This window comes from Equus asinus, chromosome 3, assembly GCF_041296235.1.
Source record: "Equus asinus isolate D_3611 breed Donkey chromosome 3, EquAss-T2T_v2, whole genome shotgun sequence".
NCBI lineage: Eukaryota > Metazoa > Chordata > Mammalia > Perissodactyla > Equidae > Equus > Equus asinus.
In genome coordinates this window covers 108,534,376-108,561,528 of record NC_091792.1, presented here as the reverse complement: position 1 = coordinate 108,561,528, position 27,153 = coordinate 108,534,376, and the positions used below count along the sequence as shown (strand labels likewise).

The 27,153-nt window shown below is 36.8% G+C and overlaps 1 protein-coding gene across 2 annotated transcripts; it reads right to left on the bottom strand.

Moving 5' to 3' along the window:
• Positions 1 to 8,023: 8,023 nt before the first annotated feature.
• LOC106843231 (UDP-glucuronosyltransferase 2B4-like) lies at positions 8,024 to 27,006 on the bottom strand. Of its 2 annotated transcripts, XM_014860184.3 has the most exons (6): positions 26,234 to 27,005; positions 24,219 to 24,367; positions 21,338 to 21,469; positions 19,056 to 19,143; positions 18,242 to 18,461; positions 8,024 to 8,573 (listed from the first exon to the last, which is right to left on the bottom strand). In XM_014860184.3, the coding sequence occupies exons 1-6, from the start codon at positions 26,952 to 26,954 to the stop codon at positions 8,297 to 8,299; spliced, it is 1,587 nt and encodes a 528-aa protein (XP_014715670.3). In that variant the 5' UTR covers positions 26,955 to 27,005; the 3' UTR covers positions 8,024 to 8,296. The 2 variants fall into 2 exon arrangements, with proteins under 2 accessions (XP_014715670.3, XP_070361828.1); XM_070505727.1 differs by lacking the exons at positions 8,024 to 8,573; positions 18,242 to 18,461 and adding an exon at positions 18,647 to 18,916 and having other exon boundaries at positions 26,234 to 27,006.
• Between the last annotated feature and the right edge of the window lie 147 nt (positions 27,007 to 27,153).

Below are 27,153 nucleotides of genomic sequence, written 5' to 3'. Positions count from 1 at the left end.
TTTTGTGTCTGTATGTAATGTTTGAAACACAATTAAGCTGAATTTTTTTGGTACAAGTTTCTTTTTTTTTTTTTGCTGGCCCCTGAAGTGAGCTTTTTATTTTATTTTATTTTATTTTTTTATTGAACTAACATTGGATTATACCATTATATAGCTTTCAGATGTACATCACAATATATTTTGAATTCTGTGTAGATTACATCATGTTCACCACCCAAAAACTAATTATAGTCCGTCCCCTCATATGGGAGCCTGATCACCCCTTTTGTCCTCCCCCACCTTCCACCATGGTAACCACCAATCCATTCTCCGTTGCTGTGTGCTTGTTTGTCGTTGTTTTTATCTTCTACTTATGAGTGAGATCTTATACTATCTGACTTTCTCCCTCTGACTTATTTCACTCAGCATAATACCTGCAAGGTCCATCCATGTTGTCACAAATGGCCGGATTTCATCATTTCTTATGGCTGAGTAGTATTCCATTGTGTATAAATACCATATCTTCTTTATCCATTCGTCCCTTGATGGAACAAGTTTTGAATGGGAATAATAAATTTCAGTGTGTACTGAATATACTTTTAATTCTATTTAATTTTTGCCAGGATTATTTCTCTTTGAATGACATATTTCTAACTCTTAAAGAGGGAGTAAATTCCTTGAAAACAAATTTTGATCTCAGAAGGTAAATTGTGAAAGGTTGTTTTGTCTCAAGAGGAGGGAACCCTTATACTATATCTTCTTCTTTCTGGAATAAACTGGAGGACTCTTATCTATGAGGCATTGCAGCTTCAGGCTTCAGCTACAACTACTCCCTTTTTTCCTTATTTCCTATTTTAGTAAACTTCCAGCAACAAATGAGACAACATTTGTGATGACAAATATAGCAGCTGCCACACAGTCCAGTAAACCCAATCACACCCACAGAGTGATACTGGAACCAGTTGAGGTCGTGGGAGCCTGGCCACAGGTGTTTGGCTCCTTTGTGGTGCATGACAAACTCGATCTGGAACACTGCTTGATCTAGAGGCTTCATTGGCTGATCATGGTGAATTTTTGATAATTTCATAGCATTCTCTCTCTACTTAAGGGAAAAACACAAAGATAGCAGCCTTGGAAGGCAGTTATAGGATTATGCATATCATTCCCATGAAAGGCTTTTGAAATGTGTCATACATATGTTCTAAAATTAATGTAATAAAATTGCATAAGTAATATTATGTTTTTATTTAATCTTCATAGATAGTTTTGCTTTTAAATTGGAATTTTCTGAATGACAAATATTTTAAAAAGTGAAGTTAAGTTGGCGTAGTTTCATCTTTCCTAGCAGAGGAAATGATATGATCCATTGTAAGAGCTATATATGAGATGGTGGAAATGCAGTTGTAGGATGGTCCTCAAGAAGCATTTAAAGAGGAATTGTGTCATCGTGGGTGAAGAAGTCCTTGTGCTTCACCTCCTCTCTTTTACCCTATGCTCTGTACCTTTCTTCCTACAACCAGAATCATTTTTGAAACAGACATTACATTACGACATTCGCCTGCTCAAAATTTTCATCTGGCTTCTCCTCCCTTTTATAATAAATTCCAAACCTGTTCTCTGCACTACAGGATCCTATGTGTTTATATCCCTAGCAATCTTTTCTATCACTCTGTCCCATGCAGACCATCTTGTAAGTATCTTGGCTTTCTAGCTCATTCTGGAAGTTACCTAAAGTGTTCTCACCCCCTCACCTTTGTACACTTAGTCTCCTCTGTCTCTCTCATGGAGCACTCTTCCTTGCAACATCCCAAGGCTTGCTACCATGTCCTTATAGTAGAGGTCGTCCCAACTCAGAGAGGCTTTTCCTAGCCATGCTCTTATAGCATCCCCCACATTTCTTTGATTTTTTTTGGTATTTTTTCTTTGTTTGTGACTTGATTCCCAGAGTTTCTAAATACAATACATTTTGTAATGTTTTGTAAAATATTCATTTTAAGTATGAGATACATAAGAAAAATGCACATATCCTAAATTATCAGCTCAAAATTTCAAAATTAGCTAGAAAATTGTTTTGAAATGCATACACCAGTGTCCCGACTCACAGATATTGATATAAGATTCCAGAAGCTACATAGAACCACCCCAGTTTCCCAGACCCTTTCACTACTTCTTTTCCGGAATTAACTACATCTTAACTTTAAATACCATAGTTTAGTTTTCTTGTTTACCTATTGGAATTATAGTATGTACTCATTTGTTTTTGTCTTTTCCTAGCAGTTTTTTTTTTTTTTGAGGAAAATTATCTCTGAGCTAACTACTGCCAATCTTCCTCTTTTTGCTGAGGAAGACTGGCCCTGAGGTAACATCCATGCCCATCTTCTTCTGCTTTATATGTGGGACGCCTACCACAGCATGTCTTGCCAAGCGGTGCCATGTCCACACCCGGGATCTGAATAAGCGAACCCCAGGCCGCCGACAAGCAGAACGTGTGAACTTAACCGCTGTGCCTCCATGCCAGCCCCTAAGGAGTTTTTGACGGATTACTTTGCTGTGTTATATTTGATTGCATGAGAACACCAGAAATTCTCTCTTCATTTATTGATTGACAAACATTTGGATTGTTGCTAATTTATTGGCCATTGCTACTAATGCTGTCATAAGTATTCTTATACATGTTTTTTAGTTTATGTATTTCTGCACTTCTCTTGTGTAATACCTAAAAGTGTATTTGATGAGAAGAATGTGTATGCATGATTATGATTTACTTGTTGACTGAATTATTTAGAATGGTATTGCTTAATTTCCCAAATTTCTAGATTTTTTAGCTATCTTTCTTTTGATGATTTCTAACAATTCTAGTCTGTCCAGATAATGTACTCCTATGATATGAAAATTTTCATCTACTGCATTTTGGTTTATGCCCCAGCATAAATGGTCAATTCCATTAATAATTCTATATGTTCTTTAAAAATGTGTTTTCCTCATTTTCATATGAATAACATAGGTTACATTTTACAAATGTGTTCTTCATATCTTAATTTATTCTTTATATCTATTCATTATTTTCTCATCTTTTTCTATATTACTGAGAAAGGGAATTGTGAAGATAGTCAAAAAACTAGTATTACAGGCAATTTCTTCAACATGATAACTGTATCTATGAGAACCCATTGCTAACATCATACTTAATTAGTAAAGACTGAAAGCTTTTCCCATAAGATGAGGAACAAGACAAATATATCTGCTTTCATCACTTCTCCTTCACACTGTACTGGAAGTTTTGGCTAGAGTAATTAGACAAGAGAAAGAAACAAAATCATACAAATTGGAAAGGAAGAAGTAAAACTATTTCTTTTCAAAGATGATATTATCTCATGTATAGTAAATCCTAAAGATTCCACAAACAAAAGTACTAGAGCTAATAAAGAGATTTAGAAAATTTTCTGGATGTGATATTAACACAGAAAAGTCCCTGTATTGCTATACACTAGCAGTGATAAATGCAAAAAGAAAATAATTGCATTTACAATACCTTCAAAAAGAATAAAATATTTAGGATTAAATTTAGCTATGGAGGTGTAATTGTTGTATCATAAAAGTAAAAATATTGCTGAAACTACTTAAAGAAGACAAATAAATGGAAAGACATCTTATATTCACAGACTGGAATACTTAATATTGTCAAAATGGCAATAACCTCCAAACAATCCACAGATTCAATGCAACCCTTATCAAAATTCCAATGGCCTTTTTGCTGAAGTGGAAAATTGATCCTGAAATTCATATGGAATACTGGGGGGTCCTGCACAGCCAAAACAATCTTGAAAAAGAACAAAGTCCATGGACTCATACTTCCTGACTTCAAAACCTACTACAAGTTCACAAAAATTAAGACTGCGTTGGACAGATATCAATAAAACAGATGTGAGAATCCAGAAATATGTCTTCAACTTATGGTCAATTGATTTTTGACAGGGATGCCAAAACTATTCAATGAGGAAACAATTGCCTTTTTAAATATGGTTCTAGGAACATTGGATATCAATATCTAATGCTATTAAATATAGTTACATTCTTACATCATTTCCAAAAGTAACTCGATACAAATCTAAACCTAAGTGTAGGAGAGAGAATAATAAAACTATTAGCAGAAAACAAGAGGAAAGCTTGATCTTGCCTTTGACAATGGTTTCTTGGCTATGACACAAAAGCACAAGCAACCAAAGTAGAACTAGTTATAATTAGAACTCACGAAAATTAAAAACTTTTGTACATCAAAGGACACTATCAAGAAAGTGAAAAAAGACAACCCACAGAACTAGAGAATATATTTGGAAATCATGTGTCTGATAAGAGAATGTGTCATGAATATATAAGGAACCCTTATAGTTGAACAACAAAAAGACAAAACAACCTAAATTAAGAGATGCACAAAGATTATGCATACACATTTCTCCAAGGAAGACATAAAAGTTGTCAATAACCAAATGAAAAGGTGCACAATATCATTAGACATCAGTGAAATGTAAGTCAAACCCACAATGACATATCACTTTGCAACTACTAGAATAGCTAAAATCAAAAAAGTAGGAAAAGACAAGTCTGGCAAAGATGTGAAGAAACTGGAAATCTCATGTGTTGCTTCTATGAACATAAAATGGTACAACCACTTTGGAATACAGTCTGACAGTCCTCAAATGTTAAACCAACTATAACCATGTAAGCCAGCAATTCCACTCCTAGTAAAACATGAAACCCTGTCACTTACATGTCTCACATGTTTAGGATACCTCTCAAGTGCTGAAAACAGAAGGCAGTTCTCAGAGACAGTACTATAATTCTTTAATAAGTACATCAGCCAAAAAATTACAATAAAAAAAGCTCCTTGTAAAAAGGAGTCCATGTAATCACAGATATCTTAGAACTCCAGGTTAGTCTGTACATTACTGAAAAAAGTGCAAATAAATGTATCTTTAATACTGTTTCTGAGAACTACCTAGTGTTTTCAGCACTGAAGGGGTGTCAAACATCTGAGATATCATGATAGAGACAGGATTTTGTGTTTTACACCAGAGATTATATGCCTGCCCTACTTTTTTTTCCACCTTACCAAATAAAAAAGCTCTCTAAATTGTGCATTATATGGCAATCCACACTTTTTTCAGGCCAGATTATGCCAGCCACATCAGTACTTCAGAAATGTGCCATCTGTTTTGGCGTGAGGCCCTCCACAACATCCTGGGTTGTTAAAGAGACTAACGCTTGGCTGCTGTCAAGGACTGCAGGGTCTTCAAGGCTTTCTGGGAGTCACTGCCTGGATTGCAAATCACTTAAATGGGGAGAGCTGCCCCTTCTGTGTGCCCTGCTTCCCTTTTTGGATTGTCTCTCTTAAGAGTTTCAGGCTCTCTGCACCCCTCTGTTCCAAATATTTCAAAGGGATGTGTAGGCATGAGGCACACAACAGATGTCCACGTCCACATGAGGCCTGATGTGCACATTCCCTTCAGCCTGATGTCCAGGAACAGGTAGGGTGATCCAGAATCTACAGCTCACTTAAAATCACTGAGAAGAATTCACTCTTCTGGGCTCAGCAAATGCACTGGGCAGCACGTATTGGTGGCCAGGAGTCACTAGTCCTGCAAGTAGTGACAGCGGTTCTGCTCTCTGCAAGCCAGACAGTGAGGCTTGTGGCTTCTTAGCCTAACACAGCAGAAAGTCCTCCCCAGGAATCAAAGAGCAGCAGGCTGCCAGTGTAACAGAGACCCGGTCCTGCAGTGATCTTCAACATGTCCAGCCTCTGCAGGCAGCGCAGGATTCCAGTTACTAACCCTAGCACCTCGTCATCTGTGCAGTTGATCTCCATCTCTCCTGGGAGTGGTTGGAGAGAAGGCCGTTAAGGCCAGGACTGATGTCAATTTGGCCCTGGAAGCGCAGGGCGCTGGTCAACACAAGAGGCCGGCTGACCAGCACAGAGGCGTCGTTAGCCAGGTAGCAAGTGGGCACGCTGTCTCAGCAATCAGCCACCAAGTCAGAGTGTTGGACAAGGTCCAGAGCTCTGGGTGATGTAAGCACCTGAGAGCAGCGCAGGCAATCCAGGTACAAATCAAGGCAGTGCAGCCAAGCTGTGACCAAAACACCTTGGGCTGGCATGTCAGTGCCTCTGCATGCAGCACTTGGGAGGCCAGCTTGCTCATTTCTACTAGGTCGTGGTCCACAAGGCCAGGGTGGCTACACCACCTGCCACCATGCCCACCACAGCCCACGACCAGTACGGACACGGTCTGCAGGCACAGCTGTCCGGGCATGGCAAGCGCAGGCAGGATTTTCTGCTGACTCTGTGTATAATCTCATCTGTGGACAGAACGGCCTTCCGGGGCAGGGTGACACCACAACCAGCTTCCGTGGCTCCTGCTCCACCAGAAGAGCCGCCGGCCAGCCTCTGCTTCAGGGAGCTCAGCTCCTCCTCTTGCTGAACAGTTTCAGCCTACAACGCCTGGACTTCCTACTTGGCAGCAATGGTGGCTTCTGTCCTCTCAGATTCGTATGCTTGATATATCTTTCGATATATCGAAACAATTATATGGGTTTAAACGATTTATGAACTGAATTTACAGTCTCCTAAAATCGGTGCCTTTTGCCATCTTTTCTATGTTAGTGACCAGTTTTACTCCCGTGAGTTGCCTTTTCAATTGCTCCATCTATTTTAATATTGGACTATCTGTCTTTCTGTTTGTAGTTTTGATATTTCTCCCTGTACAATGATTACCAACCTTTATATGTTACGTTTGATACAGGACAGTTGTAGGAAAATTAAGCCTATATGCATGATTTAAGAATATTATCTACCATGGCACCATATTATTTCTATAAAACTATGTCACTTATCTAGAGGAATTGTATGGAGAAACCTCTGATGTACTTTTCCTATAGATCCCCTAGTATCAAAGTTTTCATGAGTTTTTTAAATAAACTCATGCCTGATGCTAGGGAATGTTTGTTGTGAGACTTTGATGTTGGACTTCTTGACAACTATAGATAGATATGTTTTTCTCACCAGGACCACTTGGAGACTAAAGTTATTCCTGGATTGTATATCTTAGGAGGGTCTGGAGCATCTTTGTTATTTGATTTTCCTATTATTTCCATAAAATTTGCATAATTTTTACAGTTTTTGTATTGTTATTGATTATCATCAGTCTTAGTGTGCCTAGGTTTAGGAAAATGATGATGTATTTGGTTTTTGCTCTGCAAAGGATGTAATGTTTCCACATTAAGTTCATGAGAGGGGTGAGACAACAGGTTTCTGAGGAAAGAGATAAGGAAGGAGACATGCTGCTTTAGTATGGTTATCTAGAATAAGAATCATTATTTCAAATTGTCTTCAACAAACATATTGAATTGCTCACCATATCAGTAGTAACTAAGTGGTGGTGTGCCGTGTTTTGAAGAACTGGACATGTGAGTGTGTGTGTGTGTGTGTGTGTGTACACATACATTTGGAGAGAATGAAAATTCAAGAATTCCTTAAGAGTATGGGCTCTATATTAATCAAACCTGCAATTGGGACCTTACATCCATTATCAAAGGCTAAAATGAGAGTGAAAGCAACCAGATGAATCCTTTCAAAGAGCTATGAGGTAAAGAGAATAAGCTAGTGAAACCAAAGTCTTTGTTAAGTAGCTCAGTTGTATATTAGAAGCATGAAGAAGCTGTTATATTTCTAAATCCACATGCATTCCACTGGGAAAGGAATTAAACTGGATGAAGGCAAACATCTTGCCATGTCTTTAGGTAAGGAGTGATTCTGAGGCTGGATGCATAGTAAAGCCAAGCAGCATTAGTGGTGGAAAATGAAGGGTGAACCATTTTAGACAATTCTAACTATTGAATAGTTTCTTTTGCAAAAGATAAAGTTACAAAATCTACATCAACTTGAAGTTAAAATATTCTGAGTATTTGCACAATAATAGTGATATTGTGAATGCACAGCTTAAGGCTATTGTGTCCATATTCAATGTCTGAAACACAGTTAAGCTCAAGAATCTTCTTTTGGTATAGCTTTTGTATTAGAGTAATTAAGGTCAATATCCCATAGAGTCTTTTTATTTAACTTTTGCCTCTGCTTTGCTTTAGCATGACATATTTCTAACTCTTAAACAGGTAGTAATCACTTGAAAACAAATTTTGATCTCAGAAGCTAAATTATGAAAGTTCGGTTTGTCATAAGAGGACGGAACTTTTACATCACAACTACTTGCTGGAATTAACTGGGGGAGTCCCATCTGTGAGGCATACCAGCTTCAGGTCTCAGGTACAACTACTCCCTTTTTTCCTTCTTTCCTCTTTTAGCAAACTTCCAGCAATACACCAGACATTTTGAGATGACAAATACAGGAGTCGCCACACAGGCCAGCAGGAACCCAATCACATCCAAAGAGTGGTACTGGAACCAGTTGAGGTCATGGGAGGCTGGCCTCAAGTGTTTGGCTCCTTTGTGGCGCATGACAAACTCGATCCAGAAGACTGCTCGATCTAGAGGCTTCATTGGCTGATCATGTTGAATTCTTGATAATTTCATAGCATTCTCTTTATATCTAAAGGAGAAACACAAAGATAGCAACATTGAAAGGAAGTTAATTTGCTGAAGCGTATCATTCCCATGAAAAGCTTTTGAAGTGCCATACACAAGGTTCAAAATAAACGTCAGAGAGTTGCGGAAGAATTATATTTTTCTTGAAACTTCATCGACAGTTTTGTTTTTAAATTGCAATTTTCTGATGACGAATATTTTAAAAACTGAAGATCTAGATAACGTGGGAAAGTTAAATCTTTTCTAGCAGGCATAATGATAGAAGCCATTCTGAGGGCTCTAAGTCAGAAGACGAATGCAATTTTAGGATGATGCTCTTGAAGTTTTTAAAGAGGAATTGTGCCATTGAGCTGTGTTCCCACCTCAGAATCTTTGCACTTTGTGTCCCCTCTCTCCCTGTCCTCGAGCACTCTTCTCTGCGACACCCCAAGGCTTGCTTCCTACTTTTGAGGGAGGCATTAGCTTTAGTGCCACATCTCAGACAGGCTCTTCCTGGCCACCCTAATAGCAGCCCTAGGCATGTCTTCCATATTTTTCTTTTTTTTCTATTTGAATTCTAGATTTCTAAATACATTTTGTAAAATATACTTTAATTTAAGTTAAAAATACAGAAGAATAACACACATATCCTAAGCGAAGAGCTCAAAATTTCACTATCAGCTGGAAAATCATCCTGAAGTGAATTCTAAATGTACCTACAACCTACATATTGGTATCGGATACCACAAGCTACTAGAAGCTCATCTTTTTCTTCTACTGTTTACTCACTAATCTCTTCTACAACTTAACTGCTATCATTATTTTTAATAGCATAGATTGGTTTTTCTGTGTCATATATTGGAATTAGATAGTATCATTCATTTGTTTTTGTCCTTTCTGTAGCAGTTATTGAATTCCACTACTGTATAGTATCCAATGTCTGACAATGCCATAGATTATGTCTTCATAGTTATCCATGGACATGTGGATTATTAATAATATTTTGGCCATTTCTACTAATGCTGATATAAATATTTTTTAAATGTGTTTTGGTTTAAATATTTATACATTTCTGTTGGATAATTCCTAGAAGGGAATTGCTGAGAAGATGGTGCATGAATGATTATGATTTCTTTGTTGATTCTGAATTATTTAGAAATGTATTTCTTAATATTCAAAATTTAGTGATCTTTTTAGTTCTTTCTTTTCCTTTTTGATGATTTCTAACTTAATTCTTGTCTGGCCAGACAATATACTCTTTATAATTTGAAAAATTTCAACTACTAAGTCTTAGTTTCACCCCAGCATGATTGTCCATTCCATTAATTATTCTATATGCTGTTTAAAATGTGTTTTCTCCATTGTTATACATATATCAAATAGGTCACTTTTTCAATTTACGTTCTTCAAATCTTTTATGTAATTATTTATTTTGTTATCTTTTACTATATTATAGAAAAAGGTCTTTAAAAACACCCTAGTATGTCTATAGTTTGGTGTATTTGTTTTTGGATTTTTACTCTTTACTTATTGCTCTAACAGTGATTTACATTTATAAATTTCAGGTTTACCTCATTATATATTTCGATTTCTGTATAGATTACATCCTGTTCACCACCCAAAGACTAATTACAATCCATCACCACACACAAGTGCCTAATCACCCCTTTTGCTCTCCTCCATCTCCCCTTCCCGACTGGTGACCACCCATCCAATCTCTGTTTCTATGTGATTGTTCGTCATTGTTTTTGTCTTCTTCTTATGAATGAGATCACACATTTTTGGGGTTTTTCCTCTGGACTTATTTCATTTAGCATATTGCCCTCAAGGTCCATCCATGTTGTTACAAATGACCAGATTTCATCATTTCTTATGGCTGAGTAGTATTCCATTGTCTATATCTATGACATCTTTTATTTTCCATTCATCCCTTGATGGGCTCCTAGGTTGTTTCCAAGTCTTGGCTGTTGTGAATAGTGCTGCGATGAACATAGGGGTTCATATAACTTTATGTATTTGTGTTTTCATGTTATTTGGGTAAACACCCAACAGTAGAACAGCTGGATCTTATGGTATATCTATTTTTAAAGTTTTGAGGACTCTCCATACTGGCTATATCAGTTTTCACTCCCACCAGCAGAGTATGAGGGTTCCCTTCTCTCCACATCAGCTCCAACACTTATTGTTTCCTGTCTTGCTAATTATAGCCATTCTGATGGAAGTGAGATGATGTCTCATTCTGGTTTTGGTTTGCATTTCCCTAGTAGTTAGTGATGTCGACTGCCTTTTCATGTGTCTGTTGGCCATCTGTATATCTTCTTTGGGGAGATGTCTGTTGAGATCTTTTGCCCGTTTTTTAATTGGGTTCTTAGTTTTTTTGTTGTTGAGATCTGTAAGTTCTTTATATATTTTGGATATTATCCTCTTATCAGATATATGGTTTGCAAACATCTTCTCCCAGTTGTTAGGTTGTCTTTTTGGTTTTTTGTTGTTTTCCTTTGCTGTGCACAAGGTTTTCAACTGAATGTAGTCCCATGTGCCTATTTTTTCTATTGTTTCCCTTACCCAGTCACACATGGTACTTGAAAATATGCTGCTAATAAGACTGATGTCAAAGAGCATACTGCCTAACTTTTCTTCCAGAAGTTTAATGGTTCCAGGTGTTGCATTCAAGTCTTTAATCCTTTTTGAGTTAATTTTTGTGTGTGGTGAAGGTAGTGGTCTAGTTTCATTCTCTTGCATGTGGCTATCCAGTTTTCCCAGCACCATTTATTGAGGAGACCTTCATTTCTCCATTGCATGTTCTTGGCTCGCTTGTTGAAAATTAGCTGTGTATAGATGTATGGGTTTCTATCTGGGCTTCCTGATTCTGTTCCATTGATCTGTGTCTCTGTTTTTGTGCCTGTACCATGCTCTTTTGGTTGCTATAGCTTTATAGTATGTTTTAAAATCTGGAATGTGATACTTCTAGAGTTGTTATTTTTTCTAGAGATTCCTTTGGCTATTTTGGGTCTTTTGTTCTTCCATATACATTTTAGGATTCTTTGTTCTATTCCTGTGAAAAATGTTGTTGGAACTTTGATAAGTATTGTACTGAATCTCTAGATTGCTTTAGGAAATATACATATTTTTAGCTATGATAATTCTTCTAGTCCAAGTGCACAGAATATCTTTCCATTTCTTTGTATCTTCCTCCATGTCTTTCAACAATGTTTTATAGTTTTCAGTGTACAGATCTTTCACCTCTTTGGTTAGGATTATTCGTACATATTTTATTATATTTGTTGCAATTGGAAATGGGATTGAAGTTTGAATTTTTCTTTCTGCTAATTCCTTGTTAGTGTATAGAAATGCAACTGATTTTTGTATGTTGATTTTGTATCCTGCAGCTTAACCATATTCATTTATTATTTTTAAAAGTTGTTCAGTGCATTCTTTAGGGTTTTCTATATATAAAATCATGTCATCTGAAAATAGTGACAGTTTCAGTTCTTCCTGATTTTGATTCCTTTTCTTTTTGTTGCCTGATTACTCTGGCTAACACTTCCAATAGCATGTTAAATAAAATTGGTGAAAGTGGGCATCCTTGTCTGGTTCTTGTTCTTAGAGGGATAGTTTTCAGTTTTTCTCCATTGAGAATGATTGTAGTTGTGCACTTGTCAAATGTGGCCTTTATTGTTTTGAGGTACTTTCCTTCTATATCCATTTTATTGAGAGATTTTATCACAAATGGATGCTGCATCTTGATGAATGCTTTCTCAGCCTCTATTGAGACGATTGTGTGATTTTTATTTCTCATTTTGTGATGTGGTGTATCATGTTGATTGATTTGTGAATGTTGAACCATCCCTGCATAAATCCCTGGAATAAATCCCGCTTGATCATGGTGTACGATCTTTTTAATGTGTTGGAATCGATTTGGTAGTATTTTGTTGAGGATGTTTGCATTGAGGTTCATCAGTGATAAGGGCCTGTAATTTTCCTTTTTGTGTTTCCTAGTCTGGTTTTGGTATCAGGATAATGTTGGCTTTGTAGAATGAGTTAGGAACCCTCCCTTCCTCTTCAACTTTTGGAAGAGTTTGAGAAGGATAGGTATTAAGTCTTCTTTGCATGTTTGGTAGAATTCACCAGAGAAACTGTCTGGTCCTAGGCATTTATTTTTTGGGAGGTTTTTGGTTACTCTTTGATCAGCTTACTGGAGATTGTTCTATTCAAATCCTCTATTTCTTCTTGATTCTGTTTTGGAAAGTTATATGATTCTAAGAATTTATCTATTCCTTCTGGATTATCTAATTTGTTGTCATATAGCTTTTTGTAATATTCTCATATAGTCTTTTGTGTTTCTGAGGTGTCTGTTGTAATTTCTCCTCTTTAATTTCTGATTCGATTTATTTGAGCCTTCTCTGTATTTTTCTTGTTAAGTCGAGCTAAAGGTTTGTCAATTTTCTTTATCTTTTCAAACACCAGCTCTGTTTCATTGATTTTTTTCTATTCTTTTTTAGTCTCTATTTCATTTATTTGTGCTCTGGTTTTTATTATTTCCATCCTTCTATTGATTTGGGGCTTTGTTTGTTCTTCCTTTTCCAGTTCCTTTAGTTCTAGAGTTAGATTGTTTATTTAGGATTTTTCTTCTTTGTTGTGGAGTCCTTCATTGCTATAATCTCCCCTCTTAGAACAGCCTTTGGTGTACCCCATAGATTTTGGCACTTTGTAATTTCATTCCCATTTGTCTCCAGGTATTTTTTGATTTCTCCACTTATCCAGTCATTGTTCAGTCACATCTTGTTTAATCTCGACATATTTGTGTCTTTTCTTAATTTCTTCCTGTAGTTGATCTCTAGTTATATACCTTTGTGGTCTGAAAAGATGCTGGGTATTATTTCAATCTTCTTAAATTTATTGGGACTAGTTTGTGGCCTAATATGTGATCAATCCTCAAAAATGTTCATGCACATTTGGAAAGAATGTGTGTTCTATGGTTTTTGGATTTAATGTTCTATGTATATCTACTAAGTCCATCTGGTTTAATACGTCCTTTAAGGCCACTATTTCTTTACTGATTTTCTGTTTGGGTTATCTATCCATTGGTGTCAGCAGAGTGATAAAGTACCCTAAGATTCTTGTATTGCTGTCTATTTCTCCTTTAATGTCTGTTAATAATTGCTTTATATATTTAGGTGCTCCTAGGTTGGGTGCATAGATATTCACAAGTGTTATGTCTTCTTCTTGGATTGTTCACTTTATCATTATGTACTTCCCTTCTTTGTCTCTTGTTGCATTTTTTTGTTTTAAAGTCCATTTTGTCTCATATAAGTATTGCTACCCAGCTTTCTTTTCATTGAAATTTCTTGGAGTATCTTTTCCATCCCTTCACTTGCAGTTTTTGACTATCGTTAGGTTTGAAGTATGTCTCCTGTATGCAGCATATATGACTCATGTTTTTTATCCATTTGGCCATCCTGTGCCTTTTGATTGCAGTATTTAGTCCATTGACATTTAAAGTATCTATGGATAGGTATGTACTTATTGCCATTTTGTTACTTTTCTTCTGAGTGTTTTAGTAGATCTTCTCTGTTCCTCTCTTCTTCTCTTGACTCTTCCCTTGTGGTTTCATGGCTTTCTTTAGTATTGTGTTTGGGTTAATTTCTTTGAATTATTTGAGTATTCACTATGGATTTCTGGTTTGTGATTACCATGAAGCTCATACATAATAATCTACGTATATAGAAATCTATATTGAATTGATGATCTCTTTAGTTTGATCTCCTTCTATAAGCTCTACTCCCTTAATTCTCTCCTCCCACTTTTTATGTTTTTGATATAATATCTAACCTCATCTTTTCTGTATGTGTATCTATTACCCTTTTATCATTGAAATAGTTGAAATCATACCTTTTGTCTTTTGACCTTCATATTATCTTCATACGGCATTGATCTACTACCTTTACTGTAGTTTTGCCTTTACCAGTGATTTTATTGCTTTTTTCTTTTAATTTTCTCATTCCTATTGTTGAGTTTCTCTTTACCATTTAAATAAGTCCTTTTGATATTTCTTTTAAGACTGATTTCTTGGTGATAAACTCCTTTAATATTTGCTTCTCTGTGAAAATCTTTCTGTCTCTTTCCATTCTGAATGATAACCTGGCCAGGTAGAATATTCTTGACTGTTGATTTTCTCCTTTCAACACATTAAATATATTGTGCCACTCCCCTCTAGCCTCTAAGGTTTCTGCTGAGAAATCAGCTGATAGCCTTAAGGGATTTCCTTTGTATGTCACTTGATGCCTTTCTCTTGTGATTTTTAGGATTCCCTCTTTATCTATAATTCTTGACATTTTAATTATAATGTGTCTCGGTGTGGACCTCTTTGGGTTTATCTAATTTGGTGCTCCTTGTGCTTCCTTTACTTGGATGTCTGTTTTCTCCCTTAGGTTAGTTAAGTTTTAAGCTATTATTTCTTCAAATAGATTCTCTGCCCCTTTGTCTCTCTCTTCCCCTTCTGGGACACCTAAAATATGAATGTTAGTGCACTTGATGTTGTCCCAGACTTCCCTTAGAGTGTTCTCATTGTTTTTAGTTCTTTTGTCTTTTATCTCTTCAGCTTGGGTGATTTTCTCTAGTCTTCCATCCAGTTCACTGATCCATTCTTCTGTATCGTCCACTGTGCTATTGAGACCATTTAGTGAATTTTTCATTTCCAGTATTGTATTCTTCATTTCTGATTAGTTCTATTTTATGTTTCCCAGTCCTTTGCTGATGATCTCACTGTGTTCATCCATTCTTCTCCCAAGATCAGTGAGCACCTTTATGACATTTTGTTTGAACTCTTTGTCAGATAGATTGTTTATTTCTGTTTCACTTTTTTCCTTTCCTGGAGTTTTATCCTGTTCCCTTGCTTGGAATGTATTCCTTTGCCTCTTCTTTTGCCTCATTCTCTGTGTTTATATCTATGTCTTAGGTGGGTCACCTATGTCCCCTGATCTTGAAGATGACCTTGTGTCAGAGATAGCTTTGAAGGTCCAACAGTGTGCTTGCCTCTCATCACCAGTTCCAAATGTTCCAGGAGTGACCACTGTGTGGGCTACATGTGTGTTTCTGTTGTGTCAGTGTTGCTGTTGCTGCACATGCCCAGGGAGTCTAGATTGTTCCCCTGATCAGCTGATTGTTGTGCTATGCTGCATGTGGCTGCTATGGACCCTTCAATCAGTTTATTATATTTGGAGAGACTCAGCACAGTTTGCTGCAAAGTCTAATGGCATATTCCTGTTGGAGTTTTTCTCTTAAGTGAGTAGGCCATCATCATGGCTGGTTGTGAGGCTCAGGGTCTTACAATTGCTCTAGGCCTCCCACCTGTAAGGCTGTTGTCAGTTCTCTTGGGATTGCAGCTTAGTGGGGCTGGCCACAGCCATGAGTGTCTCCAGTTGTTTCAGGCATTGGAAGGTGAGGCAGATCATCCATCTGGCTTTTTGAGAAGCACAGCTCTTCAGCTGCCAATAAGGCCCAGGGCTGACAGGTCTGCACCCACTGTCATCACAGTCCTGGCCCTTGCAAACTTCTTGACTCCCTGGAACTGACTGAGTAGCACCAGTGCAGAGGCCTCCACACACATCACCATCACCCTACACTGGCTCTTCCCACATGCCCTGTGCCACAGAGGGAGACCCACTCACCTGTCTGCAGAGGATCCAGGCACCCAGTCAACGCAAGTGGAAAAGTTGCTCAAAGGCTTGCTTTGGGTGGGGCCAGTCCCTAGGGAGGGCTACCTGCACTGTCTGAGATGGATTAAACTTTCCCTCTAGGTGGTGGTGCAGACCCTGGGCTAACAGGCCACAGGAAGAACTCCAATGGCATCTGCCAGCATCTGTGTCAGCACACATCTACTACATCACAATAATGCCTGCCTCCAATTTCTCAGTTCCTTGAGAGTACTCACATCTCACTGGGATGAACCCAGAGCCTATCAGCTGAGTGTCTTTTCACCAAACGATTGTTCACCTTTCTTTCTTGTGATTTATGTTGCTTTCCACAATGGGTAAATTTGTGCATGGGCCCTTTAAGAGCTGGCTTTTTTCCGCTTATGTAGGATAGCTTTCCTAGGGGTATTCTTCCTTCAAGTTAAAAGCCAGCAAAGCCAGATATTATGAGACTTGTCTCAGTTGTGCTAAGTCTGAAGGATGCTTATAGTTGCAATACTCCCCTACTCAGGTCCCCTACTCCTCCAGCGAAGGGTGCATAACGTATGATTGTTCCAGGCCAGATTGCTGTGAAACTCCATGGCTTGCAAAGGTGTTTTTTTTCTCTCCAGACAGGAATTTCTGCCTCAATCAGTACTTTCTTTTGTTGTGGCAGTTATTTTTACCCATTTTTCAGTTATCTCTCATGGGTAGTTGTTCCAAAAATCGTTGTATCTTGTTTGTGTTTGTGGCAAGGAGTTCAGTTCAGAGTTTGCCTATGTCACCATCTTGATACACTCCCCATCTGTTTTATCTTCTTGTCTACTTTTACTTTGTGTATTTTGAGGATTTACTGGTAAGTATTTCTAATTAATCATTTGCATTATTTTGAAGGATTAACCTATTTATCATTATGAATTATTTATTTTTATTTTAGAAGTGTTTCTGTTCTACTGTGTCTGATATTAGTATAGCTTTACATCTTTCTATAGCTATTGTTGAAAAAGATATTTTATTACCTTTGTACTTACAATTTTCTTGTACTCTTCTATTTATGGATGTCTTGTAAATATGATGTGAAGTCAGTTTTTAAAATCCATTCTCACTATCTTTGTCTTTAAATGATTTAGTCTGTTTAGATTTACTGTAAGTAGTGATATCCTTATATATGTTTACACAAAAGCACATATAGCAATATTCCTAATAGCCAAACAAGGAACAATGAAAATAGCCATGAACTGATGAGTTGGTAAATAAAATGTGCTATGTCCTTATCATAGAATATTACTCAGCAATACAAAGCTATGACAGGGAATAAAGTCAAAAACATTATCCTATGTGAAAGAAGCCAGTTGCAAAAGACCGTATATGATATGTTTCCATGTATATGAAATGTCCAGGAGGTCTAATCTATAGAGACAGAGAATTGATTAATGGTTGCTTAGGCAGGGGGCAATAGGAAGTGACTTCTAATGCATGTCACATTTGCTTTTGTGGTGATGAAAATTTCCTAAATTTATATCATTATGATGACTTCATAGCTCTGTAAATGTACTCCATATATTTGAATTTTATAGTTTTAAGGGTTTATTTTATAAGTATGTAAATTATATCTCATTATAAAATCTGCTAAAGTGATAAAATCAATTTTTGACATAAAGAAATTTATAGTTTCAGAGATGTTAACTACTGAAATGAAAGAATTTATGATATTTCTTGTTCATCATTCTTATCTTCTTGGATGTCATATCATAAGAAATGTGTCCTTCTTACAATTAACTATGTAATGTTACACTATTTGAGGAGAAAACTGTTGTCCCAATTGGTTACCTATTAAATTTATGGGGTTAAGATACAACTTTGAAATAAATGTCAGGGTGAAAACAAAGGTAGCTTTAAGATTGGTTAAGTCATTAATAATTTTATAATTAGCCTCTTAAAAAGAGATGAAACTCATACTCGTCATTGGCAAAAGGATCTATCTGTAAATACTACATATTAAGAAAATAGTGATACTTACGATGGGTCATTAATGACTCTCTTCAATGCATGGAGCAAATCTGTACTTGACATTGTAGTGAAGTCCAGTCTAACAGCTGCTCCCTTGGTCTTCACGTGAACAACATTATCAGGTTGATCCGCAAACAAAGGAATGCCCACCATAGGGATCCCATGGTAGATCGCCTCATAGATGCCATTGGCTCCACCATGAGTTATAAAGGCTTTGGTTTTTGGATGTCCTATGATAGGGTGAATTTCAGCAAACCATTAAGTATAAGTCTTAGAATAAAATGAGAGTGGGGCAATATAAGACACTGAAAGAGGCACTTTATTCTAGATAACACATTATTATATACATGAAACTATATTAAAATGCCTTTCAGAGGTCATAGGAAGCCAAATCTAAAGCTGCTGTAGAGATAATTGAAGTCTACAGAGAAGATTAGTGTATGTCTTCAGAAATGAAAAGGGAATACGTGATGGCCAGGTGGACAAAATTGAAAGAGAACATGCTGGATAAACAAAACAATGAGTTGGAAAAAAAGGGGGGACGGGATATGTTAGAATATATTCTCTTAATGAAATAATGAAGTCACTGAATCTGATAAGTATCATATCAAGGCAGCAGGAAGTTGATTGTGGTGGTGCAGGAATCAGAGGAAGGAAAGGTTACAGTTATCCTTTCCCCCTATGACTGCGAAATAAATATGAGAAAGTTAGTTTTTAATTTTGAGCTTCCCAATAATAAATGTTCAATAAACTCATCTCATGCTGAACTGTTATCATCTGATTTGAGTTACTCTCATTATAGTGTTTGCTTTCCAGAATCTTACCGAGAAGGTCATTCTGGGGGATCCACTCATAGAGCCGAGTATTTGGCCCTAAGGTATCTGGTTTCTTGCCATCAAATCTCCATATAACCTGTTAGAATAAAGAAAATGCCTTATTCCACGAGTCAAACTTCAAAGTATAGCACATTAGAATCTAAATAGATTGGGAGGCCTCTATTTAAATCTATTCATCATGACAGATGAAGAAATGAGGGAAGAGATGCTAAGTAATGAGAACCAATAAAACACGGATATAATAGGAATTCTCATGTTTCACGTACTTATTTTATATTCAGTCAAGTTTGATTGCAATCATGATGTTTCACACTTGGACTAGACAAATGAGATTTTCAATCACCAATTCAAGCACATAAAATTTTTTTAGGCAGTCATTTTAATTTTAGTGCAAAAAAAAGGCAAATCATGAATAATCTACTAATTTAACTATTATATTAGCTCTCAGCTGCCAAATTTAATATTAGCTTGCTTATTTCTTTTTGATGGTTGGCAGAAGTGATTTATTTATATGCACTTGTCCTATAAGTTATATCATTAGAGTTTTACGTCTTTCGATTTGCCAAACGTGAAATGTGTGCATTCAGCTATTTGTGAGAAGAATAATTCTGATTTTTAACTATTTATTTTTAATAACAAATAATTTCTACTTGCTAAGTATGTTTAAGTTTACTAATTATTAATCCCAATACTTCCAAGAAAAATTTCAAGTAGTAATCTTTTACGTGAATCCATAGTATTATCACTATTGCTAGGTTTGAAAATTCTTTACATGTTGAAAGGAAGAGCCTCTTAGTACTTCATATATAAGAGTATTGCTGTTGAAAAAAATTGAATATCATGATGGTGCTAAATTTTACTCAACTGACTGTTAACACTTTCAGGATGCATTCCAACCTTGACAGTATTGATCAATATGGTTTCTTATAGCCAAGCCATTTCCAAGCCCAGTACCAAAATTAGTTGAAGATTTTGCAATTCCTCAGCAACCCTCATAAGCCAGATTTTAAATTACCAGTGGTTAACATCTATTTGCTATGTGAGTCTTAAAGCAACTTCAGTTCTCAGAAAATTTGCATAAATGATAAGCAGAAAGCTGTAACAGGAAACTAAAAAGTAGTTCACAAATACACTGAGAGACTCAAGTATGTTCTATATATTAGAAATAATTTACTGCCGTATTTTACCAAGAAGAAAACATCAGAAACTTTCTTATGCTAGCCTGGCTTCTAATTGGCTCCTTTTTAGATTCCCTCCTCCTTCTTCAATTGAGAGGATTTATTATTCAGATGGATTAGAAGCAAGGTCCTTGCAGATCCATAGTTTGTAAAACACAAGGTCACCTTAAGGGCTGACCCATCTCCATGATTTCTTTTGTTTCCCTGTTTCAAACTTTAGCAGGGACCTGATGCACAAGGACATTTTTTTCTCTTTCTTGTTTTCCAGTTGTTTATTGTCTCTCGTTAAATCATCGTAGCTGGATAGGAACCTGGATGCAGGTTGGTGAGCCTTGGCTATCCTTTCTTTTCATAGCACCCTGAACAGCACATTGAATAGGGCTTTTCTGAAATTGAAGGGAAGTAAATGAGGCCTGGATTGCCTGGCAAACCTAAACTTCAGGATGCCTTTTAGACTGTTATCATTTCTTGTTTAATGTTAGTGTTAAAATTTACCTCCTTTCTTTCTTTCTATTTTTTTTTTTTTTTTTGCTGAAGAAGATTAACTCTGAGCTACATCTGTGCCAGTCTTCCTCTATTTTGTATGTGGGTCACCACCACAGCATGGCTGACTAGTGGTGTATGTCCATGCCCAGGATCTAAATCTGCAGCCCTGGGCTACTGAGGCTGATCACTCTGAACTTAACTGTCACACCAGGGGACAGCCCCTGACTCCTGTCTGAGAACATCTGTAACATACACAGTGCCCTGAGGAATCTTACAAGGAAAAGGAGCAAATGACAGAGCAGAATTTGATGATAGGTGTACCTGCCCGCAATATCATTATAATACCCAAACTTCATGCTGCATCTGTTAAATACGTTTAATCTGATACCAATGTTAATGGCAAAATTATTGTCAATCAAAATCATCCTCTGCACTGTTGACACCTGCCATGTATACTTTCGCTTTTACACTCATTTTTGACATAAATTGGATCTATCATAGTACAGTGTAGTTTACCTTTCCTGTAGGAAATTTCTGTAATCACACCCTTTTCAAAATATGACAGATAAATTAAATAGCTGTCCAGTATAAGGTACTTTATCTAACCTTTTGTGGAATCTGGGCAAGGGCTGATGCAATCACATTGGCTCTTTCTTCTGTCATGTTGCTGATCATTGACCCCAGACTAAATACCACAATACCGTTTTCTCCAGAGCTCTGAGCAAATTCTTCCAATTCCTGTGAAGAAATAATTTACTCCATCACCAAAGAACAACAGCAACATAAACATTATTGAAAGGATTGCTGCAAACAAATAAGGAGAGAAAATCATCTACTATCAGGAATTACTAGTATAGTGCCTGATTTTTTTTTCCTTGAAGAAGATTAGCCCTCAGTTAACTACTGCCAGTCCTCCTCTTTTTTGCTGAGGAAGCCTGGCCCTGAGCTAACATCCGTGTCCATCTTCCTCTACTTTATACGTGGGACCCCTATCACAGCATGGCATGCCAAGTGGTGCCATGTCCGCACCCAGGATCTGAACCAGGGAACCCCAGGCCGCCGAGAAGCAGAACATGCGAACTTAACTGCTGTGCTACTTGGCCAGCCCCTGATTATTTTTAATTGTGGTAAAGCATACATAATGTAAAAGTTACCATCTTTACCATTCCTATGTGAATAGTTCAGTAGTATGTACCTTCTCATTGTTGTACAACCAATATTCAGAACTTTTCACCTTGCAAATTGAAACTATACCCATTATACAATAATTCCCTGGCAACTGTCATTCTACTTTCTGCTTCTATGAATTTGGCTAGTCTAGATAATTTATATAAGTGAATCATATGGTATTTGTCATTTTGTGAATGTCCCATATCACTTAGAATAGTGTCATTAAGGTTCACTACTGTTGCAGCATGTGTTAGAATTTCCTTCAATTTTAAGGCTGAGTAATATTCCATTGTCTGTAAATTCCACATTTTGTTTATTAATTCATCTGTTGATGGACACTTGGGTTGCTTCTGCATTTTGACTCTTGTGAATAATGCTGCTATGCAGATGGCTGTGTATATATCTCAGTGGGATCCTAATGTCAATTGCATTTGATACATAGTCAGAAGTGGAACTGATGGGCCTTATGGTAATTCTACTTTTAATGTTTTGAGGAACCTCCATTCTGTTTTCCTCAGTGACTTTGTATAACAGATCTAATCTTTCAGTTCCTTTGCCATGATACAATTGATATGAGATTAATTTCCTTTATTATGTATATCTGTACAAATGTGTGTGTGTGTGTCTGTGTGTAAGAAAGAAGTGAAATAGAGCCAATATACAGTAGTGCAGACAATATTATGCCTAGTCTCTTCATTTACACTGTCATTAATTACTAACATAGACTCTTGGAAGGAGGCCACACAGCAAGATCTTGACTCACCTTTGATTCTTTACTGTTATAGTTCTACTAAATCATTTGTGTTTATGCCACACAGGTTTTCTGAGGAATTATTTTAGTTTAGTCATTAGTATTTACTGTCTCTGACTATGAGCACTATGAAAATTTTGTATGAGTGCGGTGACTTTACATCTTTTTCCTCACAGCTCTATAATAATTTATACCTCATCTAAACTTCGTATTTCCCGAGCTCCCCCTAAATTCTCTCTTTAAAGGCTGGAGAATGCTGATGAGTAATCTCAGACTCATCAGAAAAATGAATCTGATATTACTGTTTGGATTTTCCATGAAATAGCCCTAAGATTCCTATTTATAATCCAGAAATATACATGCATATTACTTATTTGATTGACCATATTTCTGGTTTGTTTATGTATGACACCTTTGGCCATGAAATCATATTGTAAACTGGATGTCCTAGTAGAACGTACTTTGTGTAACTGGCTGGGAGGGGCCTTCATCATCACCTCCCAGAGTTCTCCAGGGAGCAGCTGGCCCACAGTGGGAGAGATACAGCAGGCTTTCTGCAGCAGAAAGCTGGTCACCCTCTTGCCTGGAATTGTTTCAGAATTATTCTGACTTGTATTCCCACATTCTTGCCTATTTAGAATCAATTTACTACTCTCAGTCCTGGAATAATTCCTTATGGCTCAGTACACACTCATACCAAGAAAAAGGAAATGTAGAAGAGCCGAAAGTTTCCAGTATATGTTGTCAAAACTGCATACTCATCCTCTTTTTTGATTCAGTCCTTCTGTTTGAAATTCATCATTAGTTCTTTTCTCTCTAGAAATTAATGATGTAACCTTTCCAATACAAAGAGTGTACTTTCTGCTTCTCATCATTGTTGTTCTATGATGCCCACTGGATATTCTTTAGCATTGTGGCCGTTCCCTATTATAATACTTTTTGCACAGTTTTTATTACATGTTTATATTCTAGGTTTCCAAGTAGAATGTATGGTATGTATGGGGGAAAATTGTGTCTCCGCTGCTTCTCTGCATACCAGCACATAGCTCTGGAATATGCTAGTCACTTTAAGAATATTCTTTGAGGGCCAGCCCTGGTGGCCTAGTGGTTAAGTTCGGCACACTCCGCTTTGGTGGACCTGTCTTGGTTGCCAGGTGCGGACCTACACCACTTATCTGTCATGAGTGGCCATGCTGTGGCAGCAAATGACATGCCAACAGAGGATGTTGGGCAACAGATGTTAGTTAGGGCAAATCGTTGTCAGCCAGAAAAAAAAAAAAGAATATTTTTGAAAGAGTGACTGATACGTTTTTATGTGATGAATAATGAGGCCTTAATTTAACTGACCCTATTCCCAAAGTCTTTCAGGTGTATTACTTTATTCAGTCATGATAATGAAATTCGGAGTCTTGTAATGGTTTTGAAATATATGAGTTTCTAAGTGGTAGGTCACTTTACACAGCTTCCCATATCTCTCACTGTAATCAAACATTCTAAATAAACAACACAGAATCAGTTCTAATGAAAATTCAAAGCAAACCAACCACACAAACAGGAATAGGTCACCTTAGGCAGGGGTTTGGCAGGTTTGCAGTGATATCCTCCAATAAACTGAAAATGTGGTAAGAATGGGCGAGGAAATTCAAAATCCCAATAGTTTCGAACGAGCCACATTTCAGCTTTTCTCATTAACTCAAATAATGTAGTAGGTCTTCCTGAAGGAAAAAAAGCAAATAAAAATAAGGAAATGAGAGTTTTCTAAAGTGAATATACCAGGTAATTTTCTGAAAAGAGCTAACAATGACATAGCCAAAGATGTTGAAACTTGTGTGTGGTTTCACAATACAATTACGTGTGAGAATATATATAATATACATATATGTTGTTTATATATATGACAAAGCGTAAGAGACTTTCATCTGTAAGATCACACCAGTGAATTCACAATCATAAACAGTTATTAAACTTAAGCTGCTAAAGAAATAAATTTAAATTTTCTTTTCTGTAAAGCTGCAAAAGTAATTGATGCAAATGTAAACAGTGATTTCAACTGCTCCATCAATTCTCCCTACCATACCCATGGACACTTGTTTCCCTGAAGCACTCCCTCCAGTTTTACAATTTAGCAAGCTATTCCCTTGATCCTAGATTTCCCCAGTAAACTAAGGCTTTGAAAGTATGGCCACGCTGGTACTTGGTTCACATAAGGAGCTTAAAAATTTTTGCATATTAAATAAATGTATTTACAAAAAATAGCTGGAAAGTTTTCATAAAGTATGGAAATAGGTGGGCTCACCCTTAATAGTGGCTCATTTTATCTGTAAAGTAGAGACATTGTTTTTAGAAAGTATGGCTTGCAACTTGTATGTCCACCTTTTGACAAAATTCTAGGCCTTTAAAACAGATGTTTTATAAGTACTTAGTGAAGGAATATGTAATCATTAAAAATTGTAATTATATGTTCACGTGTTTGAGATAGAGCAATTGTGAAGGACTCCTTCGGGTAATACTCATTCAGGTAACACAGCAAAATAGTTTATTTTTTAAATGAAACTAAACTAAATAAGGGGAAATAATTACCTCATGGCTCCATAGACTGTTGTGCTAGAAATATATTACTGCTCAATACTATGTCTTTTTATTTATTTATTTATTTATTATTTATTTTTTTAAAGATTTTATTTTTTCCTTTTTCTCCCCAAAGCCCCCCCCGGTACATAGTTGTGTATTCTTCGTTGTGGGTTCTTCTAGCTGTGGCATGTGGGATGCTGCTTCAGCGTGGTCTGATGAGCAGTGCCATGTCTGTGCCCAGGATTCGAACCAACGAAACACTGGGCCGCCTGCAGCGGTGCGCGCGAACTTAACCACTCAGCCACGGGGCCAGCCCCAATATTATGTCTTTTTTGATCAAGATATTTAGTGAAATTTCTAATCATTTGTATTGAATATGAAATAAATTACAGTAAAATTGATGTGGAGGATGATTAGGCAGAGCACAGAGTATTTTTAGGGCAGTGAAACTACACTTATGATATTTTAATGGTGGACACGTGACATTATAATTTTGTCTAAACTCAAAGAACGTGCAACACCAAGATAGAACCCTAATATAAAATATGGACTTTAGATGATAATTGTATGTCAGTATCGTTTTGTCAACTGTAACACATCTACTTCTCTTGTGGGGAATGTTGATAATAAGGGAGGCATTCATGTGACGGTGCAAGGCGTAAGGAAAATCTCTACTCAATATTGCTGAGGACCTAAAAGTCTTCTATGAAATAAAGCCTATTACAAACAAACAGACAAGAAATGATATGCGATTGCTTAACAGCTCCTAAGTGCTCTAACTTTTAATTTATGATTTCCTGGAGGGTCCTGTAGTAGTAGTGGACCACAGCATTCTAACTAACCCTATAATTTAAGTGTTTCCATAATATTTATGAGTTTGAGAGATATTTTATATTTTTATTTCAACATTGCACTTATAAAAGACAAATTCCTATGACTTTATACAAACCCGCATTCCAAGGCACTAGGAAAATTAGGACTTCAAAGCACCACCCAAACACATGACTTACCTAGTACTTCACTGTAAAACTGATTCCACTGCTTCTCATTAAATGTTTGGAGCCAAAAGTCAAAATAAAGCACATATAACATATTTTTTACCCTCTCCATGAATGTCATCTGATCACTTAATTCTGACATAACAGCAGGTACATAAGACGGTGGGAATGGAAGTCCTCCACTATACTTTTCAACTTTATGGCCTGGAACGAAGCGGAGACTGTACATGAAAGGTATTTTCAGCAGCTCAGCAAACAGCTCACCACACGGTCCAACGGCATCTGCCAGAATGAGATCAAACTTTGATTCTTGTAATTTTCTTATAAGTTTCTTGTTCAAAACTGCATCTTTACAGAGCTTTTCAAAATAATCAGAAAATTCCTGAAGGACTTCTTGCAGTCGTGAAAACTGTGTCCAAAATGGTTCTTTTGTCAGATACGTCCAATCATTGATTATTTTCCTGACAATATCCTCAAATTCTTGTCTTGTTGAAGATGCAGGATAAATCTCAAATTTAATATCAGATGGTTTGTTGGGATCAACAAGAATGGAAGCTGAAGCTGTCAGAACAGTCACTTCGTGACCTCTCTGGACAAGTTCATCCAGGATTTTCTTCATATTGATCCAATGGCTGTATTCTGTGGGCCACACCAGCACCTTTCCAGCACTCCCAGGGCTAAAGTAACAACTCAGCTGTAGCAGCAGCAGAAGTGAAATCCATTTCAGAGACATGTTGGTGGAATGCAATGCTTCCTTTCAAATTGCTGATCCCTTGTACCGCTGCTCAGGCTTAAATTTAAGGAGAAATCAATCAGGAAGTTAAAATATAACTCCTACAGCTCAAAGTAAATAGATGATATGGACAGTCAGAGCTTTGGATAGCAAGTGGAAAAGCAAAAAGTAGATGACTTTGTTTGTATGCATGTGTTTA